This window comes from Misgurnus anguillicaudatus, chromosome 1 (assembly GCF_027580225.2).
Source record: "Misgurnus anguillicaudatus chromosome 1, ASM2758022v2, whole genome shotgun sequence".
In the NCBI taxonomy this organism is placed as follows: domain Eukaryota; kingdom Metazoa; phylum Chordata; class Actinopteri; order Cypriniformes; family Cobitidae; genus Misgurnus; species Misgurnus anguillicaudatus.
The window spans coordinates 20,605,811-20,629,504 of record NC_073337.2 but is presented as its reverse complement, the minus strand read 5'-3'; the positions used below and the strand labels follow the sequence as shown (position 1 = coordinate 20,629,504).

General features: G+C 35.4%; 1 protein-coding gene across 1 annotated transcript; it reads right to left on the bottom strand.

The window, feature by feature from the left end:
• Positions 1–360: 360 nt before the first annotated feature.
• atxn10 (ataxin 10) lies at positions 361–22,413 on the bottom strand. The gene is made up of 11 exons (XM_055190375.2): positions 22,244–22,413; positions 21,699–21,893; positions 15,429–15,514; positions 15,241–15,337; positions 14,943–15,110; positions 14,696–14,776; positions 8,004–8,163; positions 7,814–7,922; positions 7,177–7,361; positions 4,076–4,139; positions 361–1,827 (listed from the first exon to the last, which is right to left on the bottom strand). Exons 1-11 carry the CDS (start codon positions 22,354–22,356, stop codon positions 1,643–1,645), a joined length of 1,443 nt encoding a protein of 480 aa, XP_055046350.2. The 5' UTR covers positions 22,357–22,413; the 3' UTR covers positions 361–1,642.
• Between the last annotated feature and the right edge of the window lie 1,281 nt (positions 22,414–23,694).

Here is a 23,694-nt window from a genome sequence, read left to right as displayed (position 1 = left end):
ATAAAGTTGTATTTAAATAAAAATGTATTTTCGATGCTTCAACACAGTGTAACTGACCCACTGATGTCGCATGGACTTCTTTAGTGATGTTTTTGTTACCTTTCTGGACATGGACAGTATACCGTTACCAGATTTTCAATGAAGGGTCAACAAGCTCCCAGACCAAACCCAAAACATCCCAAACTGTGTTCCGAAGATGACGACATGAGGGTGAAATATTGTTAAATTTTCATGTTTGGGTGAACTAACCCTTTAATGGTCCTTTCCTAAGCCGACCACAATTCACTCTTCAAGATTCAAACTCAGTTTTTCGTAGGCTGTTTGTATTTGTACTTCCTTGCAAATTACTACCGAAATAAATGAATCAAACAGTTTGTAACATTTATATGCATCTTAATACAACATCGCATTTAATAACAACAGCACATGCGTTCAATTAAACATGTACAGGTGCATGGATATGAAAGGCACATCAACAGTTGATTAATTTTTGAATATAGTGAAACGCAGAGTGACGGCAGAGCTCCTGCCTAAGTTTGAATAGGCTTGACCTGGCTCATTTATTAGGCCGCTGTATATGCACTATGCCCCTCTGGTCTTTTTCCTGTGTGTGAAAAGCATTGCAGGCAGCCATCGAAGCAGAAGTAAATGGGACCTGTTTTGTTAGCCGTCTGAACTGCTGGGTACCGGAACCGTGTAAGCTCCCACACTATACCCCGGATTGAGAGTAAAGTCAACCTCGATTGTTTCACGCAAACATTTTGTCATTTAAAAATATGAGACAGAGAAAACAGGGTGTGGCGGGGAAAGCAGAGGCCCCCAAAGAGGGGCATTAATGGAAGGGGTGCGGACCACTCAGCTCATTCCCGGAAGGGATGGGCCGATTTGCGATTCTGCAAGCTAATACTTCTGGTCTGATTCACTTGGGAAAAACCGACCCCCCCGAGAGAACTAGATGGGTACGAAATCGAAAGGTATGGGAATGAGAGAGAGAAAACTGATGACTGGTGTCTGCTCAGCCTTTGAGAGTTTCCTGTGCAGATTAGGTCGGACAGGAAGTAGGCTTCCACACTGTAATCGCCACTTACCAGGATGCTTTGCTTAAAGTGTGTTGTTCCAAAACCGTATGATCATATAATTCATGCAATGAAATCCATAAAAAACAAGAAAACCATACAGGCTTGGAACGACTTGTGGGTGAGTAATTTGCATTTCGAGTAAAGAGATTCAAGGAAATCGTGCAGAATTTAAAGCGAAGTCTCGTGGGTATAAGAGGCGAACTTTACGTGCACAGATCCAGAGGGCGCATGGTTTGAATTAGGGATTAACCTTTACTCCCTGTTGGTCACCAGTCTCTTAAGTGTGTGAAAAGCCAGGAAGACATGGTTCTGCTCGTTTCATTGGATTTGAATCCCACATGGGGGCTGCAATCAAAGACCCCTAAATGCATCACAGATATCAGCATGGTTCCTCCTAAGATAAGCTTCTCTTGGCGTGGACCAACACAAAAGCTCAGACCAGCCCCTTGTGCTCCCAATCACTGATTGGATAATTAAAATGACCCCGGTGTTGTTCTGCGAGTGTTTTTAAGCCATCTCCGTAGCATCTATAACACAGTAAAGAGGAGCGTGGGGATGGGGAACTATGGGTCTTTCTTTAAAGGCCTGAGTAGAAGACTGCCATCCCTTTCCTCCACTCTGAAGCCCATCTCTCTGAGTATTGTGTCATCTGCCACACCTTGTCTTCGAAGGCCTTGAATCAGCTTCTGATTCTCGGGGTTATTTTCCAAAATGTTCCGGATGGCAAACACGGCCCATTGGCTTATGACTGGAGCAAATGTTGAGGAAAAGTCTTGAGAGAAAAAAAGCCAAATGTGACTTACTTTCATAGTGGGGCTGTCAACTAAGTGTGACTTTTAAATTCTCACCGTCTGTCGGAAACATTGTTTCTCGACTTTCAATTAGGGCTGCCAAACGATTAATCGCATACAAAATAAAAGTTGTGTTTGCATAATATATATGTGTGTGTGTGCTGTGTAATTATTATGTATATAAAAATACACATACATTCATGTATATATTTAAGAAAAATTGATATGTTTGTTTGTATGTATGTATGTATATGTATGTGTATATATTTTAATATATTATATATAAATAAAACAAATGTATATATACACACATTATAATAATATTTTTCTTAAATGTGTACATGTATGCGTGTATTTATATATACATAATAATTACACAGCACACAAACACATTTTATTTTGTATACGATTACTTGTTTGAAAGGCCTTATTGAAAGTTGAGAAACAACGTTTCAGACAGATGGACATATCATCACATGCCCCCCTTTTGTAATAATACAGCACATTAATATATAGCAAATTAGGGGACCACTAGGGGTCCCAGACCCCACTTTGAGAAACCCTGACTTAAACATTTACAGCTCACCTCCCCTTAAAGGGATAGCAGAATTTTCTTTTTTTTTGTGAAATATCTCTTTAAAAGGACACTCCACTTTAAAAAAAAAAATGCTCATTTTCAGAATCCCCTCCAGCTCCCCTAGAGTTAAACATTTGATTTTTACCGTTTTGGAATCTATTCAGCTGATCTCCGGGTCTGGCGGTACCACTTTTTGCATAGCTTAGCATAATCCATTGAATCTGACTAGACCATTAGCATTACGCTAAAAAATAACCAAAGTTTCAATATTTTTCCTATTTAAAACCTGACTCTTCTGTAGTTACATTGTGTACGAAGACCGACAGAAAATAAAAAGTTGCGATTTTCTAGGCAGATATGGCAAGGAACTATACTCTCATTCTGACACTGCGTAATATCATTGCGCCTGCTGCAGCCATGTTACGGCAGCAAAGTCCTTGATTATTACGCCAGAATGAAAGTATAGTTCCTAGCCATATCTGCGTAGAAAATCACAACTTTAAATTTTCTGTCTGTCTTAGTACACGATGTAACTACAGAATAGTCAAATTTTGGTTATTTTTTAGCGCGATGCTAATGGTCTAATCAGATTAAATGGATTATGCTAAGCTATGCTAAAAGTGCTACCGCCAGACCCGAAGAATGAATGGATTCTAAAAAGGTAAAAATCAAATGTTTCATTCTAGAGGAGCTGGAAAATGAGCACATTTTCAAAAAAAAAAGTTAAGTGCCCGTTTAAGACCTCATACAATTTGGGATGCAATTCATGCAATACACTAATCACTACTAAGTCTATGAAAAATTCGAAAATGTATATTTTGTGACTAAATTACATGACAGTTTATAAAAAAAATATTTCCCATATGATCACCAAAGCCCCTTGAACCGGTCAGGAAGCAACGTCCGGGTGGACACAAGCTCAGCTTAGTGGCTCATCCGCTGGTGAAAGAGAAGCTGGCAACACCCCCCCCCCCCCTCTAATACAGACCGGCATTGCTAGCTAGAGAACGGGGAAATTTTTTTTTTTTTAAATCAAACAGTTCCAGCATCAATTAAGGGCACTTTGGCAACATAGTTGAAATATCAGAATGTCGCATTATCAATGAACCATTTCGCACAGAATTGACTTGGCAGGCTGCACAACACTGTAAAAATGCGAAATGTCACTCGATTTCATTGAAGTGGTAATTTCCCACCCAGTATTTCAAATCACGCTTTGTTATACATTTATAAAATGAACCACATAATTACTCATTTGAGCGATCCCTACATTTAGTTTTATAAACGACTACAGCAAAATATTTTACACAATAAGACCGATAGCTCAGGGTTAGAAAATGATCTCGAGTCATCCCAGAGGACCCTTCGCTCAGCTTGGGACGTCTTTCATTTGGCCATGGCCTTATTAAGTGGGCGGACATGAAATGTTGGTTTTGCTCTAATAATGAGTTTTCAACTCCGAATAAGCCACCAATAATATAAACATCAAAAGTGCGGTAAACCCTCGATTAGTAATGGATGATATTACAATGCTACTCTCACTTTAAACAGCAATATCTTTGCATTTCATGCTGGTACCAGAAAGCGGCAATTATGAATGCCGCAAAAGCACTGCGGGCCAAGGATACAAGGGTTGTTGCTATCAATGCTACAGTTGTCCAGAATAAGCGCTATACCATCCAGTTCTCGAACCTATAGGAGACATATGGAGAAAAATTATGAGAAACAAAGCAAATAGGGAAAGAAATCATATGCTGGACAATTTGGTAAAAAAAACACTATTTCTTTCCATTGAGCCATGTCCATGTGGTTAAGCTTTGGTTTGGATCAGTCATAGGTTTGCACTGGTTTTTGTCACATACACAACAACTATGCATTTTCCCAAGTATGTGTCGGTTAGCCATTAATCCTGTTGGTTAAGTACTAAAGCACTATATTAAAAAGAAGACACATGCCACAATTTAGAGTCTTGACAGTTTTGAGCATGCAGTTTGATTGAAAACGGCATTCTAGCAATATAACGGGAGACTTATGTAACTGCACGCTACGGCCAGATGCATGACAACTGGCATCCTTTAAAACCCAGGGAACTGTAGTGCATCTTAAAGGTGCAGTGTGTAATTTTTTGAAAGGATCTCTTGACAGAAATGCAAAATAATATACAAACCTAAATTATCAGGGTACATAATGAACCGTTATGTGTTTATTACCTTAGAATAAGACGTTTATATCTAAATACAACGAGAGGGTCCCCTTACATGGAAGTCGCCATTTTGTGACGCCATGTTTCTACAGAAGCCCTTAACGGACAAACTTTTTTACTAAGTTGTCTCTGACGATGACATGTTTTCCGGTGGCAGCTACCGTAGCTTCTCTATACCTTTCAAAAGCAAGGGGGGAGCAGTGGACTGAGCCGTTGGTTGCAATTAGCAACCTCACCACTAGATGCTGCTAAAATTTACACACTGCACCTTTAATGCTCCTAAGAAAAGGCTATTTAAAATGTTGCCTCCTAAAATAACATACTGATGTTATTGCTAAAGCACAGTGGTTCTCAAACTTTTTGGTTTGCACAAACTACCGACCAATCTTAAGGTCCAGTGTGAGTTTTTTAGCGGCAGCTAGTGGTGAGATTGCAAATTGCAACCAACCTTAATTTCGAAGCGCACTAAGAGGCTACGGTAACGTCAAAAGGACAAACACATTATTGTCTGAGACAACATAGGGACGAGGTGCGCTCTGTAGAACAGTTTGTCGGCGACTTCCATGTACGGGGACCAGCGGGGTAGAACCGGTTCATTCTAACTTAATAAAAACAATACAGTTCATTATGTAAGGTCTTTACACACCACTGATAATATAGTTAGGTGGGGGAGAGCGGGGCACAACCTAACGCTTTTTGGTTTTGGTTCAATCATTTATAAAATATTTGAGTTTGATTATTTATATTTTTACACAAGCAACACACACATCTCTGCTACAAATCAACATTTGAAGTTTGTTTCTAGTACTTGGACAATTACACCAAACGTGACAGAAGTGCAAATGTTACAACTTACCCCATAGGTGGGGTTAATTGTAACAGGCAGGGGGTTAGTTGTAACACTTGCTAAAAATTGAGTTTGCAGGCAAATATTTCAATACCATTTTGTCTATATACTTGAAGTGGATATTGTTTATATATCTGTCTATAATAGACAGGTATCCACACTGTATTCATTCATCCAGCCCTTTTCTAACAATAGTTCAATTATAAATGGATACAAATGACTAACTATGAGAGAAAAAGCAGCACAATTATGACAAACTTTTTTTATATCTGACCCAGTCTGTAAAAATCATACTACAGTTTCAAAATCAAATTCGGAGATAATGAGCATTAAAGTCTGATTTTAGCCATTCATTTCATTATGATTTCAATCTTTGACGTGACCTTATTCAATCAATATTAAAGATATGAACAAAAATACATTTGACACACAATTTTTGATAAGACAGGCACATTTATTTTGTTAGCAGCAAGCAATCATTCGTGTGTAGGCTACTTAAAACAACGGCAAGAATTATGCTAAAGTTAGCGGTTTTCATATCGTAAGTGCTGAGGGGTTAGTTGTAACACAGTGTTACAATTAACCCCGCTGGGTGAAAATATTTTCAAGCCCACCAAAAAAGTTGCTAAGTGCTGCAGACATATTTCAAAACAATGCTATGTTTTAGTCAACAAGACACTGATTACTATGACATAGCATTGGATTTGATATCTTAAACACCCAACTTAGAAACCGAAAACAACATATGATAAAAAATGGATAAACACTCGTTCATCAATAACTCTCTGGAAAAACATTATACATTTCCAATAATTTGTGGGAGAGTGTCTTTTGGCAGTGTGAAAAAAATACCGAAAAACCAAAATGTTCAACCTTATGCAACAATGTAAACAGTCCGTGTTACAACTAACCCCGCGTTAGTTTTTCCCCCGCGCACCCCTATATTATATTGCATTTCTGTCAAGAGACCCTTCTAAAAGTCCCACATACAACAGATACAATGCTGACTTTAAAGGCATCTGCACATGTATGAGATACAGCCTATATTAAGTGAGACTGTAGGCTGTTGAAGACTGGCTATTGTTTTTGACCTCTTAGTTGCATGCCTTGACCCTATTTAAGAAACCTGCTACTGGATTTTCTTCTCCGCTGATTGAAGGGACCAACCTGAAAGGCTGAAAATCCCTCCATCGCAGGAGGCTGCTTACAAGGGAATTCATTAAAGGGGAACAAAGATTCGGGCAAGAAATGAGATGATACAAGCATGACAGTCAGACCACTGTTAATCCCCTGATTAGTTTTCAAGGAGGCAGCTCGCACAAACAAAAAAGCCCAGAACTGGATTGACAGACAAGCAAGCAGGACTCTAAACCGCAGACTTGTTAATGCGTTTAGCACTACTGGTGGTTTGTGCCATCTGCCGATCGGTAGATATTTAGAGTTGGCTGCAAACTCGATGGTGTCCGTTTCATCATTCATTGCCAAAAATTCCTTCACATTAAAGGGAAAATTTCCAAGGCATTCCAAGGAATTCACAAAATACTTCCTTCCCTTGGCAAACATACGGACTATTTTAGTGTCACTTACCGATCAATCAACTATTTTATTGGAGATTTTTTCCCCCAAGGCACAATTATGCTAAGCCCTTCATTTTATGTGAGCATTTTCGCGTGCACTACCTTGTCCTGGTTGAAACTGTGGCCGTGGCAGAGATTCCCGATGAGTCGAATGAGATGAGATTTGAAACTGAGGTAAGGGTTGGTGTTGGTTTCGGCGCCCTCTGTCCTCGTCAAGGAGAAATCGTGTGCTGCTGTGAACACATTTTTACTTGTTTTGCCCAGTAAATGGACCTCTTTTAAGAGATCTGGTGGTGAGAGAAAAAACACATGAATTTGCACATTACAACATATGCATTACAACCGTGTTTAAGGTGTGACATCACGGTGGGAGATGACAGAACAGTCTTTAAAGAATGTAGATGGTGTCTCTATGCAGTGAGCTGTGACCTGTTGGGGTGTCAGTTTCACACAGCGCCCCATTGGAGCGGCTGCTTTGTGTCTTAAATGGGAACGCTATAGGGGCCTGTGATAAATTTTTTGGTTTGGTTAATCGTCTGCAAAATAGAGTATGAGGGATGATGAGTTGAATTTTTACAGAGTGAGCGTGCATTTGTACCAAAACAAATATTTTGCATCTCGAACTCGTGGCAAAGGCTTGATGGTTTCCCGTGGCTTTTGTGTATTCACATTAAGAACACATTAAGATTTTTACCTCCAATAAAAGCAAAAGCATTATACTCCAATGTACTACATTTACCGACTGTTGTGCTCAGAAGGTCAGAGCGATCCTGTAGGGCCATGAACTTCTTTTGGTCCGAGGTCATCTCACAAAGGATGTCCAAGAGTCTGATCACGACCATGACAGCCTTAAAATGCCATACAAATGATTAGGTGGTCAGCAGCATGTTCTCTTTATAAGAGGTCTCATACGGATATTGCAAACAAACCTGGTCATCGGCTGAAGATTCAGAGGTCAGGCTAAGAACAGTTTTACAGTGATCAGTAAAGCAGGAGGCCAGGAACTCAGCTAGACTTAGAGGAATTAAAGAGTCTTTCTCCTCCTCACCCACATCAAGATGTGCTAACATCAGCTCCAATAGTGTAAGCCTGTTCATAAAAATCAAACACATAAAATCTCTATTAAAGTATCTGAATTGGCTACAGTCGCAACTAAAGGTTTACATATACCTTGCAGAATCTGGAAAATGCTGAAAATTTGGGATACATTTTAGGAAAAACTCTAAAAACTAAGGTTTGCTTTTAATTGATCCCTGCACAGTTATTTCACATAAGAAATGTTCACAGAATAATAAGAACTTCTAAAAACAACACAGATCAAAAGTTTACATACACCTTGCAGAATCTAGAAAATGCTGAAAATTTTGGGAAACTTTGGGAATATTGGGAAAGTTTGAGAATTTGGGGAAAATATTGGGAGAATTTTGAAAATTAAGGTTTGTTTTTGATTTAGTTCTGCCTGGACAAGTTATTATACATAAGACATGTAGAAAGTTTGTGATACAGAATCATACAGAATTTTTAAAAATAACCCAGATCAAAAGTTTACATAAACCTTGCAGAATCTGGAAAATGCTGAAACTTTAAAACATTTGGGAAACTTTGGGGAATATTGGAAAAGTTTGGGAATTTTGGGGAAAATGTGGGAACATTTTGAAAATTAAGGTTTGTTTTTTATTTAGTCCTGCCCTGGACCATTTTTTTTACATAAGAAATGTTTGCAAAACTTTTGGGACACAGAATCATACAGAATTTCTAAAAAAATAACCCATATCAAGTGTTTTCATACACCTTGCAGAATCTGGAAAATGCTGAAAATTTTGGGAAACTTTTGGGAATATTGGGAAAGTTGGGAATTTTGGGAAAAATTTGGGAGAATTTTGAAAAATAAGGTTTGTTTTTGATTTAGTCCTGCCCTGGACAATGTATTTTACACAAGACATGTTTACAGAAAGTTTGCGACACAGAATCATACAGAATTTCTACAAATAATTCATATTAAAAGTTAACATAAACCTTGCAGAATCTGGAAAATGCTGAAACTTTTTAAAAAAGTTTGGGAAACTTTGGGGAATATTGGAAAAGTTTGGGAATTTTGGGGAAAATGTGGGAACATTTTAAAAATTAAGGTTTGAAAAAAAAGAAAATTAAGGTTTTTGATTTTAGTCCTGTACTGGACTATTTATTTTTACATAAGAAATGTTTGCAGAACTTTTGCGACACAGAATCATACAGAATTTCTAAAAAAAATAACCCATATCAAGTGTTTTCATACACATTGCAGAATCTGGAAAATGCTGAAAATTTTGGGAAACTTTTGGGAATATTGGGAAAGTTGGGAATTTTGGGAAAAACTTGGGAGAATTTTGAAAAATAAGGTTTGTTTTTGATTTAGTCCTGCCCTGGACAATGTATTTTACACAAGACATGTTTACAGAAAGTTTGCGACACAGAATCATACAGAATTTCTACAAATAATTCATATTAAAAGTTTACATAAACCTTGCAGAATCTGGAAAATGCTGAAACTTTTTTAAAAAGTTTGGGAAACTTTGGGGAATATTGGAAAAGTTTGGGAATTTTGGGGAAAATGTGGGAACATTTTAAAAATTAAGGTTTGAAAAAAAAGAAAATTAAGGTTTTTGATTTAGTCCTGTACTGGACTATTTATTTTTACATAAGAAATGTTTGCAGAACTTTTGCGACACAGAATCATACAGAATTTCTAAAAAAAATAACCCATATCAAGTGTTTTCATACACATTGCAGAATCTGGAAAATGCTGAAAATTTTGGGAAACTTTTGGGAATATTGGGAAAGTTGGGAATTTTGGGAAAAACTTGGGAGAATTTTGAAAAATAAGGTTTGTTTTTGATTTAGTCCTGCCCTGGACAATGTATTTTACACAAGACATGTTTACAGAAAGTTTGCGACACAGAATCATACAGAATTTCTACAAATAATTCATATTAAAAGTTTACATAAACCTTGCAGAATCTGGAAAATGCTGAAACTTTTTTAAAAAGTTTGGGAAACTTTGGGGAATATTGGAAAAGTTTGGGAATTTTGGGGAAAATGTGGGAACATTTTAAAAATTAAGGTTTGAAAAAAAAGAAAATTAAGGTTTTTGATTTTAGTCCTGTACTGGACTATTTATTTTTACATAAGAAATGTTTGCAGAACTTTTGCGACACAGAATCATACAGAATTTCTAAAAAAAATAACCCATATCAAGTGTTTTCATACACATTGCAGAATCTGGAAAATGCTGAAAATTTTGGGAAACTTTTGGGAATATTGGGAAAGTTGGGAATTTTGGGAAAAACTTGGGAGAATTTTGAAAAATAAGGTTTGTTTTTGATTTAGTCCTGCCCTGGACAATGTATTTTACACAAGACATGTTTACAGAAAGTTTGCGACACAGAATCATACAGAATTTCTACAAATAATTCATATTAAAAGTTTACATAAACCTTGCAGAATCTGGAAAATGCTGAAACTTTTTTAAAAAGTTTGGGAAACTTTGGGGAATATTGGAAAAGTTTGGGAATTTTGGGGAAAATGTGGGAACATTTTAAAAATTAAGGTTTGAAAAAAAAGAAAATTAAGGTTTTTGATTTAGTCCTGTACTGGACTATTTATTTTTACATAAGAAATGTTTGCAGAACTTTTGCGACACAGAATCATACAGAATTTCTAAAAAAAATAACCCATATCAAGTGTTTTCATACACATTGCAGAATCTGGAAAATGCTGAAAATTTTGGGAAACTTTTGGGAATATTGGGAAAGTTGGGAATTTTGGGAAAAACTTGGGAGAATTTTGAAAAATAAGGTTTGTTTTTGATTTAGTCCTGCCCTGGACAATGTATTTTACACAAGACATGTTTACAGAAAGTTTGCGACACAGAATCATACAGAATTTCTACAAATAATTCATATTAAAAGTTTACATAAACCTTGCAGAATCTGGAAAATGCTGAAACTTTTTTAAAAAGTTTGGGAAACTTTGGGGAATATTGGAAAAGTTTGGGAATTTTGGGGAAAATGTGGGAACATTTTAAAAATTAAGGTTTGAAAAAAAAGAAAATTAAGGTTTTTGATTTTAGTCCTGTACTGGACTATTTATTTTTACATAAGAAATGTTTGCAGAACTTTTGCGACACAGAATCATACAGAATTTCTAAAAAAAATAACCCATATCAAGTGTTTTCATACACATTGCAGAATCTGGAAAATGCTGAAAATTTTGGGAAACTTTTGGGAATATTGGGAAAGTTGGGAATTTTGGGAAAAACTTGGGAGAATTTTGAAAAATAAGGTTTGTTTTTGATTTAGTCCTGCCCTGGACAATGTATTTTACACAAGACATGCTTACAGAAAGTTTGCGACACAGAATCATACAGAATTTCTACAAATAATTCATATTAAAAGTTTACATAAACCTTGCAGAATCTGGAAAATGCTGAAACTTTTTTAAAAAGTTTGGGAAACTTTGGGGAATATTGGAAAAGTTTGGGAATTTTGGGGAAAATGTGGGAACATTTTAAAAATTAAGGTTTGAAAAAAAAGAAAATTAAGGTTTTTGATTTAGTCCTGTACTGGACTATTTATTTTTACATAAGAAATGTTTGCAGAACTTTTGCGACACAGAATCATACAGAATTTCTAAAAAAAATAACCCATATCAAGTGTTTTCATACACATTGCAGAATCTGGAAAATGCTGAAAATTTTGGGAAACTTTTGGGAATATTGGGAAAGTTGGGAATTTTGGGAAAAACTTGGGAGAATTTTGAAAAATAAGGTTTGTTTTTGATTTAGTCCTGCCCTGGACAATGTATTTTACACAAGACATGCTTACAGAAAGTTTGCGACACAGAATCATACAGAATTTCTACAAATAATTCATATTAAAAGTTTACATAAACCTTGCAGAATCTGGAAAATGCTGAAACTTTTTTAAAAAGTTTGGGAAACTTTGGGGAATATTGGAAAAGTTTGGGAATTTTGGGGAAAATGTGGGAACATTTTAAAAATTAAGGTTTGAAAAAAAGAAAATTAAGGTTTTTGATTTAGTCCTGTACTGGACTATTTATTTTTACATAAGAAATGTTTGCAGAACTTTTGCGACACAGAATCATACAGAATTTCTAAAAAAAATAACCCATATCAAGTGTTTTCATACACATTGCAGAATCTGGAAAATGCTGAAAATTTTGGGAAACTTTTGGGAATATTGGGAAAGTTGGGAATTTTGGGAAAAAATTGGGAGAATTTTGAAAAATAAGGTTTGTTTTTGATTTAGTCCTGCCCTGGACAATGTATTTTACACAAGACATGTTTACAGAAAGTTTGCGACACAGAATCATACAGAATTTCTACAAATAATTCATATTAAAAGTTTACATAAACCTTGCAGAATCTGGAAAATGCTGAAACTTTTTTAAAAAGTTTGGGAAACTTTGGGGAATATTGGAAAAGTTTGGGAATTTTGGGGAAAATGTGGGAACATTTTAAAAATTAAGGTTTGAAAAAAAGAAAATTAAGGTTTTTGATTTAGTCCTGTACTGGACTATTTATTTTTACATAAGAAATGTTTGCAGAACTTTTGCGACACAGAATCATACAGAATTTCTAAAAATAATTCAAATTAAAAGTTTACATAAACCTTGCAGAATCTGGAAAATGCTGAAACTTTTTTAAAAAGTTTGGGAAACTTTGGGGAATATTGGAAAAGTTTGGGAATTTGGGGGAAAATGTGGGAACATTTTAAAAATTAAGGTTTGAAAAAAAAGAAAATTAAGGTTTGTTTTTGATTTAGTCCTGTCCTGGACTATTTATTTTTACATAAGAAATGTTTGCAGAACTTTTGCGACACAGAATCATACAGAATTTCTAAAAAAAATAACCCATATCTAGTGTTTTCATACACATTGCAGAATCTGGAAAATGCTGAAAATTTTGGAAAAAGTTTGGGAAACTTTGGGGAATATTGGGAAAGTTTGGGAAAAACGTGGCACCATTTTGAAAATTAAGGTTTTTATTTTATTTAGTCCTGCCTGGACAAGTTATTTCACACAAGGTTAACAGAAAGTTACCGACACAGAATAACATAATTTCTAAAAATAACCCAAATCAAAAGTTTACACACACCTGATTCTTAATACTACACAATGTTACCTGTATAATCAGTTTTTATTTTTTTGTGATGGTTGTTTATGGGTTTCTTGGATGTCCTGAGCCATTAAACTGTTCATTGATCTTCAGAAAAGTCCTCAAGCTCCTTCAGAATCTTTGCTTTTCATCATCTTCTGCATATCTGAACCCTGTTCACCAGTGACTGTATGTTTTAAATTCATCTTTTCATAATGAAGACAATCAAGAGACTCATATGCAACTATTACAATAGACAAACATTCAGTGATGCTCAAGAAGGCAATACCATACATATACCATACCAAATGTCAGGTGCATGTAAACTTTTAGACAGGGTGACAAATTGTTAAATTTTATTTAAATATCTTATTTTTTCATTTAGTAATGTCCTACAGAAGCTATAAAAAATACATGCATGTTTCCCAGAAGACAAAATAATCATGAATCGTGACTTCTTGAGCATCATTGAATATCTATTTTAACAGTTGCGTATAGAGTCTAGAAATGAATTAACTTGTTCAAGGCAAGACTAAATTAAAAACAAACCTTAATTTTCCAAAACTTTCAGAATTTTTAATGTAAACTTTTGATCGCAACTGTAATAGTGATTTTTATGTGTCAACGTTTTACTATCAAAGACCTGTAAGGTGCCGTTACAGTACAAATCATGGCTAGCTGTCTACTTGTCTAAGGTTTATTATTTACATTCTAAGTCTGGATCCTAACCAAAATGCAACCAGACAACATCTCCAGAGTTTTAGCATTTTAGTTCTGCATAAATCTTGTAGATTTTTGTGGTCAGACTCCAACTGATTTCAATTATGACTGACAGGCTAGACGAACAAGTCGAGATTGCTAAAAATATGCTAATAACTTGAAAAATATTTTTTTTTTACATTTTTAAGTTTAACTTCAAGTCAACTTGTTTATAAATGAATACTTATTAGTACTTTTTCAATTTTCAATGAGCTTGTTGTAATGCATGCTGGGAGTTAAAGTTCTTCTCTCTAAAAATCTGGTCAAAATCAAGTCTTGTAAGTGCTTAGGGTTCCTTTCAAAGGGTAACATCATTCATAGTAAAAGCACGCCTGTGATGCCTTAAAATGCTGTTTGGGTAGAATTTGCAACAGAGATTTAAAGAAATAGTTTATCCAGAAATTAAAATTCTGTCATCATGTACTCACTCTCATGTTGTTACAAACCTGTATAAATTTCTTTGTTCTGATGACCACAAATGAAAATATTTTGAGGAATGTTTGTAACCAAACCGATCAGAGGCCCCATTGACTTCCATAGTAGGAAAAAAGAATACTATGGAAGTCAATAAGGCACTTTGATCACTAATTCACACTGACTTCAATCAAACATTTGTTACAACACTACTAGCTCTAGACAGCTTGTGCTACAGGCTGAAATATGCCTTGCATACCTTGGATAACAGTAAAATTATGGAGTTAGCTTTACCTTTCTTCATTGGTCATTTCAGTGTACATCTTGATAATGAGCGGTGATGACTTGAGAAAATGTTGTGTGGCAATCAGGACCCTGTAAAACATGTAATGTGTTTGAGACTCATTGGGATTTAAAAAAAAGACATATTCTCCATTAAACTGTGTTTCATTGGAAGCAACTAAATCAATATAGCTCTGATTGCAGTTGCACATTTGGGTCCAAAACAGAGATCCATATCCCTTTTTCAAAACTGACTTACGTCCAGTCCACATCAGGCAAACTCTTGCACAAGTCCATGATCTTCCGAGACACTTTAAGCTGCTGGGGATCTTGAGCGAGCCGTTCTGTCTTGTGTTCATCGAGACAAGTGTGAAGCACCATGCATGTGTACGAGACAACTTTCTCATCTGGGAGGTCCAACAGGTTCCTTTAAGAAAAAAGGAAATACTTAAGAGAGCGATAGCTTTTGTAAAATCACAATGAGGAAAAAGTGAACAGATTTTTGACTGACACAATGAAAAATGCACTTGTGGTCATCCGACCATAAATTCGCTCACCAAAAGATGTGCGGAAAACCGAGCTTCCAGATGTCATCTTTACAGAGCTGGTTTCCAACAGCGATGTTACCAAGAAACTGAATACCACATCGGATGGCTGCCAATTCAGAAAGCAGCGCACTGATTTATATGACATGAATATTCCTCTAATGGAGCTGTGCCCTTCAACAGAAACTTCTGGAACTCACCATCATAAACGTTATTTGACCCTCCTGATGAAAGCTTAATGAGTTTACACAAAATCTCAAAAGACAACTTGATAGATCCTTGATCTCTGTTAAGACAAAAAAAGATAACTTAAATTTTTTTGACCACCACACATGAAACCTTCCTTTTATGAAAGAGATCACTGAGAAGCGTCCTGAGAATTCACACCCGTCTCTGTGAGAGCACTAGATTCTGTAAATATAAAAAAGTACAACATTTTTTGTAACCAATTAGAAACATTCTTTCAATCTTTTTGGTCGTTTAGGGTTGATGACAGTTCTTAGGAGAGCAAGATTTTGGATAAAGAGAGAAGTTAACCTCTTAAACCCTGAGGACCCAGTCCCGGGGACAAAATTTCGTATTTTGACTCAAATAAAATATTCTTTTAATCTTTACTGGTCCATCATGGACCCCAGTAACACATATGAGATACTGTTTGAAAGCTTAGACTCTCTACTTTCTCCAGATATGCATCACTTTGAGAAATCTTTTACTGTAAGAAAGTAATTTACACTTAATTTACACTATCACCCCCCCCATAATTTTTTATATGATTTAATATTCACATATTTCATATTTTTCAAGTATGACAAACATGGGCAAGTCTTATATCAAATGAAAGCTCTCATTCTCAGGAATAAGGCTACAGCGTTACTTTTGTTCTATTATCAACACATATCCAACAATAGTTGAATGAATAATAAGGTAAAAAATCGTCTTTTGTAAACATATGGGAAAATTGAGTGTGGACTGCCTCAGATAGCACATATAGCCACAAATGATACACCATCTTTTCTCTTAGGTCCTACTCTAAAAAATGAGTCCATTCACAGCATTTTCTTAGGTTGTGTGCATGAATAATCCCTTGTTATTTATTATATGTCCAAAACAAAAAATTAATATTTATATGAAAAATGTATTTTCGGACACTTCAGTAAAATGAAAATAACTTTTGAATGCGACATGATAAAGAGATCATTCTTTTTTTGGGTGTTTACTGTCTGCTGCTGGTAACAACCAGAACTGTCTGCAGTCTGCTAGAGCACACAGAACCAGAGTTATACACTATCAGAGGCAGTATTTACAACATAAAAAAAGAAAATTTGGTGTTTCATCATATGAAAAACAACATAAATAACACTATTTGTCACAAACAGCAGCTTTTTATGTAACTTCAAAGGGTTTTCTTTAAAATGATATAAAGCAATTGCATTTATTCCACTGTATGTGGTTATGGGAGCACTTCAAATGTTTTTAGGCAGAAATTGTATACAAAAAGGGTATTATTCCTCCAATCAGTTGGAGTAAAATAACTTTTGCATACATTATGATAGAGAAAAAAATCTTTTTTCCTCTGTAAGCTGGCAATTGCTGGAATCAAACAAAACTGTCTGCAGGGAGCTGAGGCACTCAAGGCCAGAGTTATACACTTTTAAATACAGACTTTAGAAAAAAAACATCAAAAAGCGCCTATTTTTTTGTGTTTATTAGAGGACTGACATCACATACAACCATGTTTAGCACTTTCAACAGTGTTTTATGTAATTTCAAAGGGTTTCCTGTAAAATGATACCAAACATTTGTATGTAAACCTCTGCATGTGGGTATGGGAAGCTTTTGAAATTGGGTAGGCCAAATCCAGGCGAAAATCCCCAAAATAGCTTCAGGGTGGAAGAAGTTAAAAAAATAAAAGAAATACTAGTGTGACAATAGCACTTTTGGGAGTACTTTGACTCGGCGCAGTAACACCCTCCCTCTCCCATTATGAGAGTGAGAAGGGGAGCAGACTTTTCAGGCGAGTCGAAGTACTCCCAAAAGTGCTATTACGCCATAAAATATAGTTCCTCTTTTAAATCCGCTTAGAAAAGCGCTACGTTTTATTTTGTACCATCAAACTTGCTCATATAACTACTCGTCTTAAATAGGAAAAATGTTGATGTGTTTGGTCACTTCTAACTTTATCTCGGATTGGTACCATTGAATGAATGGGGCTAAGCTAAATGCTATCGAAGTGTCGCAGCGCGCTCCAGCGCTTACGTGCACGCACACAGATGATAGAGGGATGTATCAACTCTTCTTAGTTAAGGTAATAACATATTTTAATATTGAAAATGAGTAGACTATTCCTTTAACTTACCAAGCTGATCTGTATGTATCTAAAGAAAGTTTATCACACACTAAATAAGCATAAAATATTTATAGTTTTCTTTCACAAACATTGTTTCGATTCAGAAGACATGAATGAATTTTATTATCCGGTTCAAGGAGGTTTACTGTGAAGAGCGACTTGCATGCATCATGCATGGGTTTTGCAGCAAGACAGTCAAATGTGTTAAATACCAATGAAATGACTAGGGATGCACCGATATGGAAATTTTGGCCGATACCGATAACTCTTTATATTTGGGGGCCGATAACCGATATATATATAGGCCGATAAATATTCATATTATTTTCACAATGGAAAAACTCCCAGACAGCGGACATCTTGTCTTTGCACTAGACTAGCATACTCTTCTTAAGCCCGCAACACGTGTCATCTTCGTGCTATGTCACAGAAAGCACCAATTAAAACTCCACATGGCCAGCAATGAGCAAGTGAAGTGGTTCAACAAACCAAAATAATCCATCATTTATCGGCTTTCATTTATCGGTCTAATTTTGCTATCAGACCGATAACCGATAATATTAAAAATAAGCAGTTATCGGCCGATAACGATATGTCGGCCGATATATCGTGCATCCCTAGAAATTACTAAAGTGACATTTGCAAAAAGAAGGCATTTCAATTACTGACTAATAACATTTTCATTGCCATTACCTAAACAGTAAGACCCTGATGATAGGATATATATGAAGAGTTTCGTTCCAAAACATGATAACATGTTTTTAATTGGGTTTTTGTGCTACTTAGCTGTATTTTTTTATTTATTATAAATCAAAACAAACCAATTGCAGTTTGGTTCATATTAATTGTTAGAATGCACAATCAAAAAACACGATTTTATTATTCATTTTAAACTCTTCAATTACCTTTGTGGACAAATGTATTAGCGCCTTTGGTAAATAGGAGTAAAAAAGCTGTGAAAATAAATAAATCCACAATGTTTCTCATTTGGAGCCTAATAAAAAAATTTAAAAACATAATAAATAAAACACCACAAAAATATGATGTTTCATTGAAGTAAAACAATTCAAAGTGTGGGGGTAATTAAACTATAAAATAAATGTTTTTCCTCTAATACACACTGGACACAATTATTGCCGCCCCCCCAATAAATGTTTATGAGTAAAATACAGTACTGTGCAAAAGTCTTAGGCCACCACAACCAGACTTGTTGTGTTAGAAGTTTTAATGTCCATCAATATTTATTTTTCAACCTATTTTATTAAGAGACAAACTTAAGAGAAAATACAGGAAATATGTACAAAAACATAAAATTTCAGGACTAAATGTCTTCTTTAAGCGGGTGATTCTCACGAAACCATTGAAACACCACGGCACTAATGATTTTAGCTTTAAAATGTATAATATAGTAACATTAAAAAGCATCAGAATTAACACAATACTGTGTTCTACCTTGCACAATGTGTGATTTCAACATAAGAATTTATCATTGTAAATTTTATCTCATTTTCTGCTGAAATTCTCATTACCGCAATGTGTCCGGCTGTGTTTGAACATGCGTTGTGTTGTAATTTAATCAAATTAACACAAAAATATTAAGAAAAAAAATAAATGGATGTTTTGCTAGACTACTTTAGATGACAGAAAAAGTATTTACTGAATATTCATGTATAATAATAATGAAGAAAAATTAGGAAAATTATGTGTCCATGCCTGATGTTCTCATCCTCCGCAACACTTTTTGAGAATATTTTAATAAACACATACAAAATTTTAATAAAGTTTGATTTTGAGTGACCAAGCACATGGACCAGTTACTTCAAGATGGCTACCAGGTAAGATCATTTTTTTACAGTTAATTTGAAATATTGTCTTGTCAAAATGCTTACACGACATTTTGATTATCATTACCGCAACAGATGCTTATTAAATGTTAATTTAATTAATAGAAGCATAATACTTTGATTTTAAATGCATGTGCAGAATCTCCAAATTATGTTCTTTCAAGTTTGTCATGTCATTTTGAAAATATGTCAGTGTTGATGTTTTCTGACTGTTGCGGTAATGAGATTTTTTTAGGACTAATTTTTTAAATTATGTTACAAAAAGTGTTAAATGATAAGTAAAAGTTTTTAAATTAATGTTCCCATTTACTCCAAACTTTGTTTTTCAATGTCTGGTGGGAAAAAAAGTAAATTTAACCAATTTTTACATTTTCATGCTTGACATTTTTAAAACCAAGTTTTCGTGAGAATCACCCAAGCATCGTCTGTGTCAGTGTGACCTCTTTTGGCACTAAACACAACTTGAGCGTTTTTGAGCAGAATGAAGTAAAAAAAATAGGATTTAATTAGGATATATTCTATTAGAGACTGCGAAACAATTATATATGATCACTATAACAATTCTAATTCTGGCAAGACTTTTGCACAGTACTGTATCTCTGAAGTATATTAGCATTGATATTAACTTTTTCAGTAACACTTTACAATAAGGTTCATTAGTTAACATTAGTTAATGAATTAACTAAAATGAACAAACCATGAGCAATACATTTGTTATAGTATTTGTTATTATTTGTTAATGTTAATTAATAGAAATGAAGCATATAATTGTTATTTTGTGTTAGTTCACTGTGCATTAACTAACGTTAACAAGAGTTTAATAAAGTATTAGTTATTGTTGAAATTAACATTTAATAAATGCTGTGTAAGTGCAGTTCATTATTAGTTCATGTTAACTAATGTAGTTAACTAATGAACCTTACTGTAAAGTGTTACAACATTTTCTTAGCACACCAAGGTGACTAGAAACATGAAGTTGCCCAGTCATAACTTCCAGTTTCACAGGACAACGCCCAAATCCCCTTAACCATTCACCACAGTGGATAAAACCAAAGACTATCGTTCTGATGTGCAGCAAAAGATTGTTGTACAAATCGTACAAAATAAAAAGTGGCTTTAATGAAATAGTTAAACCATATACACATCTATATCCACAATAATAAAGACGATTTAATCGACTGGAGATGTTGCAAATCTCGCTGAAAGAGGACGTGTATCATCCTAATAGACCCCTTCACGGTTCACGTCACAGGCAGTTTCCACTGCGCATGTCAGGGTCAGAAAAGCCATTACAGCAGATAGAGTTGCGTATTATTCGGTATCGTCAAAAATGCCTACTTACGTCGTGGGCTGTGAAAATCGCACCAGGTCTTTCGTTAAGTTTTCGCGATTCATGCAGAATCTCAAAAACAAAAAAATACAACATCTGCAGCTGCAAGCAATTAACGTGCAGACTGGGACAATGCAAGTATCAAAGAGGCTTGTGTTTGTTGTGTTCACTTCATTTGAGGTAAGTCATAATTTTTCAGCCCTGTTATATTACATTATAAAGCCTGGATGGTATGAACAGTTTGACCCCATGCTGCGCGCGCACCCGATAGTCATTCAATGTTTACAAACTTTGAAGGGGTCTATACTCAGCAAGGAGAATCATTTGAATGGCCAAAGACAAAGTCCAGCATATTCAGTTGCCATTCTGGAACTTTAAACAGGACTGAGTTCTGCGGTCATATGAAACGAAAAATTATTTTTTGCAACAAGAACACAAGATGGATTTTGAGCACACAGGGGATTAAAAAGTGCTCCATGTCTACAGTTAAATATACCAATTTCTTACTCTTCTAGAAATCTTATAATGGGCCGTGGTTAAATATTTCATCAAGACATTGGTTCAAAACCAACATCAAAATCAACAAAAAATATGGGCAACATATTAAGGGTCTGGAGAAATTCTGTGTGGTGGAATAATCGAAGATCACTTGCCATGAATTCTTCAACCTCATCAGACATTATAAAAAAAAACTCTAAGCTGAACAACAATGCAGATTTATTTTCACAGCTTTCTTTGGTCATATCATTTACCAAGGGGCCCAATATTTTTGTCCACAATTGTATATACATGTACGTGCTTTTTCAACTTTCACCACGCAAGAAGATAACAGCAATTTAACATAGTCATTTACATCAGGGATAGCATGAGGGTGAGTAAATTATGGAAGAAATGTTCATAATGGGACACTTATTCTGTGTTTTATGTATGTGGTAACACTGTATACTACCTTAGTGTGCACTGAATTGGAGTGCACTGCACACAGGCATTTCTTTGTGCTCTGAAACACTCTGTGGTGAGCTTTAGGAGGAGTGACACACTTTCCTCCTGTGGATCCACAACATCATTCAAGCTCTGAATCTCCACAGACAGTCTTGAAAGCACTGAATGAAGATTTTTAATAACATCTTCATGGGCACTGGCTCTGTAACAAATCAAAATCCATTTCAGTTAGAAGAATTGTTATGGTAGTCCACGCACGCTCTGTCAGGATGTGTCAGTTCATATGCAAGTAACTGCATTAAAAACCATCGTGAATATAAATAAAAAAGGAACAACTAATGTTAAGTGTTGGACTCGAGTGAAGGGTTTTATGTTTGTTTATTATAAGACAAAAATGGTTGGCAATAAGCAACCGCATATCACTTTAGCAAGAGCATTAATGCACTTTAAACACACACACATCCTCCTGTCATCTTCACACGTGCCTCGCATAAACAGACTCACACGACAGCGCCACTTTTATTTCCTTTAAGACTTAAAACGTTTTCGTACCTAAACTGGTCATCCCTCAAAGCTTTTGTCAAATCCTGTAAAGTTGTAAGATGCGTGTTTGTTAGTTTTTCCCGAGATATTTCAGTCAACGCGGAGTTTATGCTCTGCATCATCTCACCGCAGTACGCTGTCAACACACGCGCGCAACTTAAAGCTCAACAGACTTCCGGTAATCGGCAACACGCGATTTCAAAATAAAAGCCCGTAAAAACCCAACTATGTAAACCACGTAAACATAGACATATCCTAATATCTATGTATGTAAAAACATATTTAAATATAAATCATAATCCTAACTTCAACATATTTGTTGCAGTGATGTAACAACAGTAAATGATTTCATGTGATTGATGTTCATGTTTTTTTTTTTTTATTATTGGAATTGCAGTAAAAAAAACATCTCTAACATTATGGTTAGTTTTCAATATAGCCTTATGAAAAATAAAGCTGTGCTGTTTGTATAATACAAAAATACAATTATATATATATATATATATATATATTTTTTTTTTTCTAATTAAACTGGTTACAGTTACTAGTTACGGTAATACATATTGCAGTCTGCTTTGTTAAATTTACTTTGTCGCTGTGTTAACAAACAGCATAATTAAATATTCACTGAGGCATTTGTGGCACGTAATATCAATAAATAAGGGGGATTTTTTTCTCACCTCAAAGACACTTTTAAGGTTACACTGACTGAATCAGATCTTTAAGGACAGACCAAATGTTTGTGATAATGCTTAAACATTACATGATGTAACCTGATGTCCTTGTTGGAGAATGAGATCATCCGGACCATTATAAACCAGGCCATCTGACACCCATTCATCTGAATCAAACGTTCAAAGGACTTCAACATCAATCGTTGCAATTTTTTCATAAACAAGCAAGCTGCGGGGACAAGTGTTCCAGCTGAAACAACAAAAGGCCCGAGTTCCCCTTTGAATCCTTATAAATGCATGAGTATTTTGGGTCGCTGGCTTTCCATTTTGTGGTTCATCTCGTGTTTCTTCTGGCCTAGGAAATGCACTAAAGGAAGTTGGTTGTGCATGCAGAACATAATTACAGGTGGTTTCGTATCAGACATATATCCTCGGGCTAAGGGTGGACCCACTGTTAATACATAAATGGGGCCATGCTGCTATACTAAACCCTAAAAACAGTCATTGATCATGAGACACAGAAGCCAAATGAAAGCATCTAGTGTACTTCATGGCTTACAAGGCCGGCTGAAAATACTCCCCTTTCCGCTCCAAATATATCTGGTGTCCTTGACCAGATTAAGGGAATAAATAAGTGCTAAATCAATGATCGCTTCTGCACGGCAGTTAAATGTTCGCAAAAAAAGTGTAAATGTGTTTCTGTAATATGGTTCTCATTAAATACTTTCTCATGGGAAGCAACCGAGTACAAAAAAGTACTGCTTTCACACTGACAATCTAGGAGAG